This window comes from Coccomyxa subellipsoidea, assembly GCF_000258705.1.
Source record: "Coccomyxa subellipsoidea C-169, whole genome shotgun sequence".
In the NCBI taxonomy this organism is placed as follows: Eukaryota; Viridiplantae; Chlorophyta; class Trebouxiophyceae; family Coccomyxaceae; genus Coccomyxa; species Coccomyxa subellipsoidea.
In genome coordinates, this window is record NW_005178022.1 from 112563 (window position 1) to 123342 (window position 10780).

At 55.2% G+C, this 10780-nt stretch overlaps 2 protein-coding genes across 2 annotated transcripts; one reads left to right on the plus strand and one right to left on the minus strand.

The window, feature by feature from the left end:
• Nucleotides 1-96: 96 nt before the first annotated feature.
• COCSUDRAFT_59754 (hypothetical protein) lies at nucleotides 97-449 on the minus strand (the record flags this gene model as incomplete). The annotated part of the gene is made up of 2 exons (XM_005643310.1): nucleotides 97-267; nucleotides 441-449. The coding sequence occupies 2 exons, from the start codon at nucleotides 447-449 to the stop codon at nucleotides 97-99; spliced, it is 180 nt and encodes a 59-aa protein (XP_005643367.1).
• Nucleotides 450-1583: 1134 nt separating this feature from the next.
• On the plus strand, nucleotides 1584-10064 carry COCSUDRAFT_44991 (hypothetical protein; the record flags this gene model as incomplete). Its single annotated transcript, XM_005643311.1, has 19 exons — nucleotides 1584-1643; nucleotides 1782-1874; nucleotides 2185-2403; nucleotides 2782-3024; nucleotides 3203-3376; nucleotides 3621-3722; nucleotides 3907-4044; nucleotides 4195-4581; nucleotides 4789-5524; nucleotides 5758-5987; nucleotides 6236-6400; nucleotides 6723-6911; nucleotides 7210-7380; nucleotides 7679-7777; nucleotides 8112-8318; nucleotides 8650-8913; nucleotides 9046-9150; nucleotides 9465-9607; nucleotides 10046-10064. 19 exons carry the CDS (start codon nucleotides 1584-1586, stop codon nucleotides 10062-10064), a joined length of 3744 nt encoding a protein of 1247 aa, XP_005643368.1.
• Between the last annotated feature and the right edge of the window lie 716 nt (nucleotides 10065-10780).

A 10780-nucleotide genomic window follows, 5' to 3' on the forward strand; every position in this document is an offset into this window, starting at 1 on the left:
AGTTGTTAACGCACACAGGCATACCGTAACACCAACTAAAGAAGTACCTTGTCTGGTGATATTGCAAGCATCAAATATGCATCATGAGCACATGCATCAGAAGTAGCGAGTGCGCATGGTTAGGTGCAGCGTCCAGGTGAAAGAGAGCGCAAGGGGCTTGCCAAAAAGGAAGGAGGCTGTGAACTGGCCGAACTGCAGCACGGCACGCACTTCTGGCAGCCGCAGGATGGTGCGCATCGCTCCAGAGAAGCGCTGAAGCAGGGAGCCCTGGATGGCATGACACACGTCAGGTCTGACAACGGACAAAGGGATCGTACACGGCTTGCATCGTATATAAATCTAATACTATGAGAACTCTTTGGCAGCACCGATAGTCAGAGTGTTCGTAGAAGCTGTGTGTTGGATGGCATGGGCAGGCGCATGGTGTGCTAATTGCACACCTCCTCCATGGACTCGAAGACATCATTAGACCCCTGCCACGGCTCTTCGAAGCTTGATGCCGCCGCGCACACGTTCAAAGACGTCCTAGGCTCCCTGCCTGTTCCATTACGCTTGCCCAACGCTGAAAGTGCGTTCGCATGAGAGATTCTAGACCTCCAGGTCCCAGATCGGCATTGGATCAGCCGCGATCTACGTGGTACCTTTATTGGAGACGTTGGGGTAAAGTTGAGTGGGTTGAATCTGTGAGTAGGCGATGTACAGCCTATCTGTAAGGCAGGCATGACCTACAAAAGCGAAGAAGCTTGCAGAATGAATCTGCCTGAACAGTGTGTCATCTTATGAACGTCCATATATAACTTCCTGCAGGAGAGAATGCGGTGCAAAGGGGTGCCGAGGGCCAATGATCTCTATCGCCTGTGGCTTTTGGGCACGTCAGCACAGCAGTCACGTGGTGTTCTTGTTTGTTGTGAAGCATGAAGCCTCTCGCAAATATGTGGCCATTCCTCGTGTTGATACTCTAATGCAGTGAGGAAATGCCATTCCGCCCAGGTGTGGCTCAGGTACAGCAGGCTGAACAAAATTAGACCCTCTCGGACAGTTGGTCTGTAGCCTCAGGTGAGCTATATACCTTGGGTGATGCTTTAGGCTAGCAGATGGCATAATGATGAATAGGTGATAATGTCGTCTATTTCCAGCGTCCGCAGAGCATTATACAGACAGCAAGCTTGTGAGGTGACAGGTTGACTCGTAGCGGATGTTAGCTGAGCGAAAGAAGGGGAGCGCCGAGGTGGTCCAGGAGTGCCTCCCACTACGCCTTGTTCTTTGGTACCTAGTGGACTAGCGAAAGGGGAATACCATGGACTTTGGGGACAATGACGGAACATCCTCTTCCCCATTCCACTGGGTGAGTTGCTCCTCAATATTGTTATGATGGGCACCCAAACGCAGATACAATGAGTCTTGGATTGCCACTCTACTTCACACATCCCTTCCTGCAAGCTGCTGGACATGGCACCTGGCACGTTTGCAGTACTATATAACAAGATGTTACCCTGCTCAGAGGCCCTTATGTGTGTTTGCAAAAGAACAAGAGCCTCTCGACGAGTCCGACGATTGGAGTGCTGCATCCTCGCAATACGGACATGGACAGTGTGGCAAGGGTGCGCCAGGAGCAGGTGGATGTCTTGGACCAGATGAACAGGGTAAGTCACAACAGGACTTTCACTGGCTATCGTATTAGTGGACTTCACAGCAGCGATGCAAGGTTGCCAGCTGATAATGCAGGTAAAATGTCATAATTCTAAAATGCGCATACTGCTCATATTCCTCAACAAACGCAGATGGAGCTCTGGGCAAAGAGCGTGGAGAGGCGCTCTTTGGAGCTGACTCGGACCAACAGGCAGCTGAGGTCCTCTGTGGAAAAGTACAAGAAGGTACGTGACAGAGCCCGCTCTGCCTTCACATCCTTAGAACTAATACTGTCAAATTGTTGCACCTTCATCAAAGAGCCAAGACCATGTCAGGCAACCGGAGACCGTGCCAAGCTGCAGCCGGGTCATATCTCTCTAGACAGCAGAGCTTCTTTCAGACACGCGAGTTGCCACCGCCTATGCAGTCTCCAAGCCAGTAACAATCTAGGATTGCTGCATGCCGTGCCCGCACCTCCACAGAACCCTTGAGCAAAGACCTGTCATAGCTAATTCATTGCATGTAATGAAATCGAGGTGTCCTGCGCCAAAACAGGAGGCTGAGCACCAGCGCGCCAAGGCGGAGCGGCAGGCTGAGCTGGCGGTGGCGGCTGAGCTGGCGCGTGCATCAGCCGATGACGAGGCGCAGCGCCTGCGCTCCAAGTTCGCGCGCAGCGACAAGGGGACTGCTCTGCTCAAGGCAGCTAGATTGAAGATGGAGCTGGAAGCCTGCAGGGAGAAGCTGGCCTCTGCAGAAGCCGGCATGAAGGAGCAGGTCTGGACTTCTTGACCCATCACTTCATAGGATATGCTGGACAGAAAAATTATGATTGCAGGGCTCAATCATGTGATACGCTAGGCAGCCTCCTCAATGTGCCTGGGGCTTACGGGGATCTGTGACGATGGACACTGCTGTACAATATATCGTGGCACCATTTTGCTCAAGCAGTGCATGCAAGTCCAGGATAGTGCATATAAATGACCAAGCCCAGGGAAAATTTAGATTGCTTAGGCATGACTACCTGTTGTAGCAGACCACCGTCAGCCATCATCTGCAGAGGCACCTTGTCACAAGCAGCTATGCCCTTGCAATAAATTTCCGAAGAAAAAGTCAGCCCAGCTAAACTCTGCATAAAGAAGAGTGCACACACAGGAGCTGAAGGTGGAGGCAGTAAAGGGAGAGGCAAAGGCGCTGAGGGAGGTTTTGCATCAGCAGCAGCAAAAGCACTCCCAGCAGGACAGCGTGCCAGCTCAGGAGGTCAGCGCCCTCAGAGGGCAGCTGGCGGAAGCTGAGCAGCGCTGCCGGGAAGCCGAGCAGCGGCTGGCGCAGCTTACGGACGCCGAGAAGCGGCGCGGGGAAGCCGAGGAGAAGCTGCATGCGCTGGAACTGCAGCTGGTGAGCAAGCAGGCTCTTCTGCCTTCAATTAGGCCATGTTTAAGCAAGCAATGCGGAGTCTGCTTGCACCATTGCACAGTGACATACGCCACATGTCAGGAGGAAGTAGCATGCACGAGGATGACAATCAAAGCAGATTTCACTTGTGAACCATGACCCATTCGTTTGCGATTGGCAGGAGGTTCAGGCAAGAGAGGCACGAGAGCAGGCAGCAGAGCGCGCAGAGGAGCATGCGCAGGAGTTATTAGGAGCAAAGAATGAGGCGGCGGCACTTGCAGAGGAAAAGGAGACACTGCAGCAACGGCTGGCAGATGCTGAGCGGCTCCGACGGACCATGATCGATGCTGACAGGGTAATGCGTGCCTGTGGCATGCTTCAAAGAACTCTCTGAGTGTCCTGATGCTCTCAAATTGAATCGTCTGGAAAGCAGCCACATGCATGCTGCCGAGCGCTATTGATGGTGCAACGTCCTGCTAAATGGAAAGAATTGGGGAACCGTGCCCCAAAATTTCCCAGCAATGAGTGCAAGGATAGGTAGATATCCTTGGATCAATTAGACCAAAGTGTTCAAAAGTTGGGTGCATGGCACTTCACAGGACCATGAGGAGGGCAGCCGGGAAGCCTGGCACGATCTGGCCGAGCGGCTGGTGCAGGCAGAGAGCTGCGCCGCCACCGCTGAAAAGGAGCTTCGCTTCCAGGTATCCCTTTGGAAGCACTCTTGCAGCCTATCTCATACAATTTCGAGCCCATGGAGCAGGACTGAACCCTAAAACTTTCCACATACCAACTACGCGTGTGACAGGCAGTCCTCATCATGGCAGTGATGAAGTTGGACAAATTCCGGGTGGACCCAAATTGAAGATGGTGGTCTGGGATGTGCAGGTTCAGGCGACAGAGAGCCTGCAGGAAAGCGTGGACACGCTTGCAGCCGAGCGCGACTCGCTGCAGCGGCAGTGCCAGGACCTGCAAGCCGACGCGGCGCAGGCCGCTGCTGAACACCTTGAAACCCTGGAGCGCCTGGTGTGTACCCTGGCTCTTGACAGCGATACGTAAATAATGCTGCACGAGCTTTTGCATGAACGCCAGGTTGGATGATTTTCCAGCTTGCACAAGGCATGATGGAGTTCTTCGAGAAATTGTTTTCTGAGGAGCACTCTTTGCCCTGCGCAGATGCAAGAGGGCGCACAGGCGCGGGCAGAGGTGGATGCGAACGCCGCCCGCCTCGCGTCAGCCGACACCGAACTGCACGCGCTGCGCGCCGCTGCAGCCGATGGCTCCGCGGCGGCTGCCGTCGCGTCTTCAGCTGAGCGCGCGGCTGCGGCTGCGGCCGAGGCGGCGCAGCTGCGCCAGCAGCTGGACGCCGGCCGCGCAGCGGCGGCAGCCGCCGTGGAAGCTGCGGCGGCGGATTCGGCGGAACTCCGGTGGCGGCTGGAGGCCGGCGCGGCGGAGGCGGCCGAGGCGGCGGCCGCGCGCGACGCAGCACTGCTGGAGGTGGCGGCCGGCCGCGCTCGCATCACCGCGCTGGAGGCCGAACTGCACGCTGTGCGCGACACGCATGTGAGCGCAACTTCGCCAGCCTTGAAGCATTGTATTGAATGTCTTTTGCAAATTGAGCAGTGTCCCATGCTGAAGAGCCAGTGTCACGGTACCGGTGTCATAGCCCAAAATAGTGCAGGAATAAGCAGTGCGGGGCAACTGTATCTGTCACAGCAGCACAAAAGGTAGCATGTATTGCTCAGTCCTGTACCATGTGCATGTACACAGGCGATCCAGGCTGCGGAGCTGGCAGGGCGCTGCGAGGAGAAGAGCGCGCTGCAGATGCGGCTGGACGAGGCGGCGGACTGTTCGGACCTTGCAGTCTCAGCTCTGCGCGCTAAAGCAGAGGAGCTGCAGCGGCAGCTGACAGAGGCTGATCAGGCGCTGCATGCCGCCACACAACGCCTGAGCGAGACGCAGGAGCAAGTCTGTGCGGCGGAGGCAACAGCACGGGAGACCGCGGTACAGCTCGGCAGCGCGCTTGAGAGGTGCAGAATATTAGAGGAGAAAGTGGCCGAGGCAGCAAGGAGGGAGATAGAATCAGAGGTGCAAATTGCAGAGACTCAGGCAGCGGCGAATGAGCACAGCAGCCGCGAGCAGATACACTTGGAGCAGAGCGTGGCACAGGCGCAGCAGATCATCTCGCTCAACGCGCAGCTGCAGGAAGCCGCCGGGAAGCTGGCGGAAGCCGAGCGGCGCCAGGAGGAAGCCGGCGCGCAGCTGCGGGAAGCCGCCGCACGGCGCGAGGATCTTGACGCCGAGCTGGACGCCGCGGCAGAGGAGTTATTGCGCAAGGGTTACGAACACGAGGAGAAGGTTACATCACTGCTGCAGCAGCTGCACGGCGCGCGTGACAGGCTGGCGGCTGCCGAGGCTGAGCTGGCGTCCGCGCAGGACGAGAACATGCAGCTCTCAGGCGACTGTGCAGGCGCGCTGCTGAGACCTGTTCCAGTCTTTTGGAAATGTAACGCTCAAATCCGAGGGATGGCATCTTTTTCTGTAGGTCCTTGAGTTCCAATAAAGCACTCAAGTTAATGAGGTCAACTCAGCAATGGCGGGTGCTGGGTGTCTACATGTGCGATGCAACCTACATATCGTCTCATCTTGCTTCTTTCTCGCACATTCATCAGCAGCGGATGATACTTGTCATGCGAGGTAGTACCAAGACGTCCCCCCTTGACATAACCGCACATGCAGGCATGTGCCTGGAGCTGGAAAACGCGCGCGAGGCGGTCGCGTCAGCGCTGAGTCAGCACGCAGCCGCCGCGGCCGACGCCGACGTAGCGCGCGCGGCTGCCGGCCGGGAGATCTCGGCTGTTACGGCGCGCGCCGAGGAGCTGGCCGCTCACCTGGAAACCGCCTGCAGTGAGAACGCTGCACTGTCTGCCAAGCTGAAGGAGATCGCAAGTGATAACGCCAGCTTGCAGGTACAATCTGCAGTCTCATCACTTGTGGCATTTCAACAGTGTCTCTGATCAGGAGTAGTGTTCTCGCGGTTCATCGTGCACATATCAACATAGGTCGGTGTCTTGTTAAAAGCAGGGCACCTAGAAGGGTGTTTTCTTTCTTTGAGCACATAATGCTGCAAAGCATAGGTCCCAGGACCAGCAGAGCCTGTACCTGTGGATTGATGGCAGGCTGCCCAAGCTGAACAGTTAGGACGATTTGTGTGCAGGAGCTTGGGGGTGCACGGTGCGACGCGCTGGCGAAGCATCTAGAGGTGAATCGCGCGGAGAAGGCGGCGCTATTGGGAAGGTGCGATGAGCTGGCGGCTGATGTGGCGGCGCTGCGCGATGACGTGGCGGCCGCCGAGCGCCGCTGCGAATCCGCCGAGGCCAGCGTGGACGCGATCGCAAAGGCAAGCATGCACCCGCTTGCTTTCTTTGACTTCGTTGCCTTTTGGTCATCACCTAATCCGTCCAATACAATACCTTTTCTACCAAATTATCTATGACTCCAGTCAGCATATGGTGAGACTGGGAATGATCAAGATTGCCGCCTTTGGGCAGGCAACTGCTGGCATTCTACCGGAGGCCCTGAGAGGTCTGCAAGCTTTCAGTTATGGAGAAGAAAGTCAAGTGTGCCGAGCAACAGTGGAAAGTTGCGGCTGAACAGAACTACAATAACAACAGTAAAATTAGAACAAGGTATGGCACTTGCAGGCCAGCGAGGAGGCACGCGCAGCGCTGGAGGCTGACGTGGCGCGACTACGCGCTGACCTGGACGCCAGCTCGCGCCAGGTGGCCGACCTGACAAAATCGGCAGAGGAGTCGCATGCGCGCGCCGCAGCACTGACATCTGATCTTGAGGCCATGACTGCGCGGCTGCATGAAAGCCTGTCAGACGCAGAGGTGACTTACTAGATCACCTTGGCCTTAAGAAAGTCACCGTACTAGGTCTGATGGGCAGCTGGATTGAGCTAGAGTACTATGGGTGCAGTTTGTTCAGGGAGCATTTAGCCCGCCCAGCAGCACAGTGCAGCCCTGAGTGGTTTCCAAAAGAGTGCTTTGCAACCGGCGGGGAATGCATGCCTCTCTGGCACAAGTTTGCAAGGAGGTCAATTTGATCTTGCAAAGAAAAGCAGGAGGCTTGATCAGGTCCTCAAAATTCTCATTAGTGTGCCCTTCCGAGACAAGTGTATCTGCGCAGGCGGCAGAGGCACGAGTGCGGGGCCAGCACAGCGCTGCGGTGGCGGCGCTGCAGGGCAATCTAGATTTGGCGCTGGCTCGAGCACCTGAATTGGAACGGCAGCTGCGAGATGCGCGCTGCGAAATGGACGAGCTGGAAGCTAGCGCGCGCAGCGTGCACACCTCCCTGCAGGTCTGTTGAATAAATTTGTGTGTGTAATTATTGCAACCTTGCAATTATGCTAATCATGGCCCTATACCAGGCATTTAAATCTGGAGTTCCTTGAATGGACATGACTCACGGCTGAGAGTCTGGTGACTAAATAACGTTCTCTTGAACAGCCCATGGCAAGCATCTTGCACCCTTTTTCAAATAAAATGTAGGAGCTGGAAGCATGCCGGTTGATGAAGCATCATGTGACAATGAGCAACATGAAGAGTGGTGCTATAGAATTTGAGCTGAAGGTTTGGGCTGTGCTGTTGTGATGCAGATTGCGCAGACTGAGGCGGATGGTCTGAGAGAGGAGCTGGCGGGTGTGCTGCGTGCAAAGGCGCAGCTTGAGGCCAAGTCAAAACATTCTGAGGCCGAAGTGAGCTGCACTCCTTCTTACTGATATATAAGAATGATGAGAAAACGACAATATGCCTGCTGCTGTTGCTGTTTCTCTATATGCAAAACACACACACAAACGAGTCCAGAGAAAGCAGGAGGGGCAAAAATGCACTTTGGCTTTATTTGGATATTGGCACTCCTCTATAGCAGGAGTGCTGCGCTCCTAAGGCAGCACAGTCTATCTTATTGCAGATACCTCAACAATTTCTGGAGCCAACTCTCGAGAGCACAAGCTCTTTTAGTGTCGCTGTCCTTGCTCCTTGCATGGCATAGCAATCATGACTGATCCCCATGCTGATGTGGCGCGCCAGGTGGCGGCAAGGGAGGATGAGCTTAGAGCCTGCCAGGTCCAGCTGGAACGCCGCGAGGCAGAGGTGCACAATGTCAAGGCACTGCTGTCATCCAGCCTGCAGCCCCGCATCCCTTGTCAACCCCTGCCTCGACTCATCTCCCTTGACTGCGCCGCGGCTGTTCCCTCCTCGCGCGCCACTGGCCTCGGCCGCTTGAACCACCGGCAGGTATGCTGTGTCAGCGCTCATGTATAAAATCATTTCCTCGATCAGTGATGACTAATTCATCACTGACCAATCCTGTGGATACGCCGGGATTGTGCCCAGAAAGGGAAGTTGAGCTACTTAGCCCCTACAGTAGCATTCATGCCGTATGGTAGATTGCTGTCTTGCGCTTGCTGTCTGAAGTTTCCTGCTTTGTCACATCCGAAAGTACTGCACATTGTTCTTGTCACCAACTACTTCGTCGACACTCCTGCAGGACGGTGCGTTCTAGAACTTGTCGTCTGTGTAAAGTGTGCATCCTGTGTTACACCGCTTACTGGTGAAGACCGCGCAGGGCCTCGGCAGCCGCTACCCACCGCGGCCGGCGACGGCCGACGCATGTCTGGGTAACACACCCAAGGCAACCATGCGCGTGCATCCACGTGCGCATGCGCCGACCGGTGCTCTTCCCGCCGGCATCGAGGCGGAAGTCGAGCGGCGGCTGCGACTAAGCAGTGACGAAGCGGACGCCGCAGTCGTGGTGGAGATCTGCAGCCCTGTCAAAGGCCGAAGCGGCCTGATCTTCTCACCGGCAAAGTTCGGGGCCACCGTCCCTTCAGTGAGCACAAGGGTAGACGTGGATCACCCATGGTCTGAGCTGGGCGCTAGAGACAGAGGGGATGTGCACTCAGAAGCCGGCAGCAGAGGGGTGGGAAGGGGCGGAAACCAGGGAGCGATAGGATCTGCGCAGAGGGTGAATGAGGAATTGACAGTGGCGCTGTCGGGGGCGTCGATCGTTTCCGGGGGTCACGCGCCGACGCGGCGTTGCGCGCGGCCGAGGCAGGCCCGGCCCGAGGTGGGTTGACCCACTGGGTTGCTCCCTTTGCCTAAAATGATTCCGGGAATTAAACCCTGAATCCAACGAACATGCCAAAGCTGCTGCACTGTCACTCTTGGAGTCATGCGCAGTAGCCCTTCTGTCTTGCTGCCGGCTTGAGAGGTTGATCTAACAGAAAGGCCAACCGGCTATCATAAGTTTCTGCACTGTTGTGAGATCGAGTGTCCAACAATTTAGAGTGCAAAATGATCTTTCTTTCAGGGAGCTTTCCAGGAGCAGTACTTGTAGGATCAAAAGATGGTGTCTTGTGTATGATTGCGTGTTGCATGCAGGAAGCACCGGCCATGCAGCAGAGCCGCCGGCCACTTCCAGGGGAGGGGCCACACCCTGTCATAGAGCGTGTTGTTGTTGAGAGCCTGGGGCCCAAGGCTGCAGAGCTGCTCATGGAGCGGGCACACCCCAGCCCACGCCGCAGGTGCATCCCCTCTTTTCAGCAACTATGAGAGCATGAATGTAAGTGTGGTTGATGAAGCCATTGGACTCGCTCTTTGCCAGCAGCAGCTGGCATGTTTGGCACAATTCCAGCTGCTCAGGGGCTGCCAGTAGGTCTGCTGGTCCACACGCCTGGCGGGGGGAATATGCTCCTTTTCAGGCGATGTCTTTACAGAGAAAACAGCAGTTTGCGGTGCCTGTTTTGAGTGCGTTATCCTGGATGCGGGTACCTTTTTAGCGTGAGGTAGTGCATTCAGCTTCCGTGATCGTGTTCTGGGAAAAGGTCTGCCCTTGGCTTCAGACTTGCATGTGCCTTTGATGAAGCGCAACAACCGCCTCAAAACAAATTTAGGTGATGGTATTCTCGTTTGTCATGTTTTTGTCACAGGATTGTTGGCTGAAGGCTCTGCATGTGCTGCAGGAGGCCGCTGGCGGCATGAAGTGCCTTGGGAATTTGTGAGGGAGGAATAATATGGGTGTTAGGTGAGGTGAGGAAGATAAGGTGTTTACAATGGTTTTGAGTGTGCGAACGAGACAGCAAATCTATGCATTCACTTTATTAAAATAAATTTAGGAATTTATAAATCCATGGAATTCCTTACAGATTTACAGAAGGAAGGAAGGGACAGAAAGAACACTTCCCTGCATGCCGCACATGGGCATCTTGTACAAGCGAGACACAGTCAGCCTGTAAATACTATCACAAACTTCACTCGAAGACTTGCGCATCTGCAGGGGCACTCAAGTGCATGTGCGCAAAAGCCATCTGTGAAACCGATCTGATTGGCGCAAGTCCATGCAAGCGGTAGCAGGCTCAAAGGCATCCGATGTCTATGCAGCTGCAACCTGAGACTCGCCAAATATTGTGACACGCATTCTTTGAGGAAATTTCATCACTACTTGAACCATGCAGCACATGGGCTCCACGTGCTCTTCATGGAACAAGATTTACTGCGCTCACAAGAGGAAGATTGGTGCTGGCACCACGCACTGGAGATTCTTCTTCCGTATATGTTGAAGGTATCTGTGAGTTGTGATCAGAGATGTTGCTGAACAAGAAATATCCAGCATTGAGCTCACGGACTTTGACAGGACGTCCCGCTGGCACCGTTCCCCGAAGGCTAGGTGCAATCTCCTACTTAACGGAAGTTGTAAT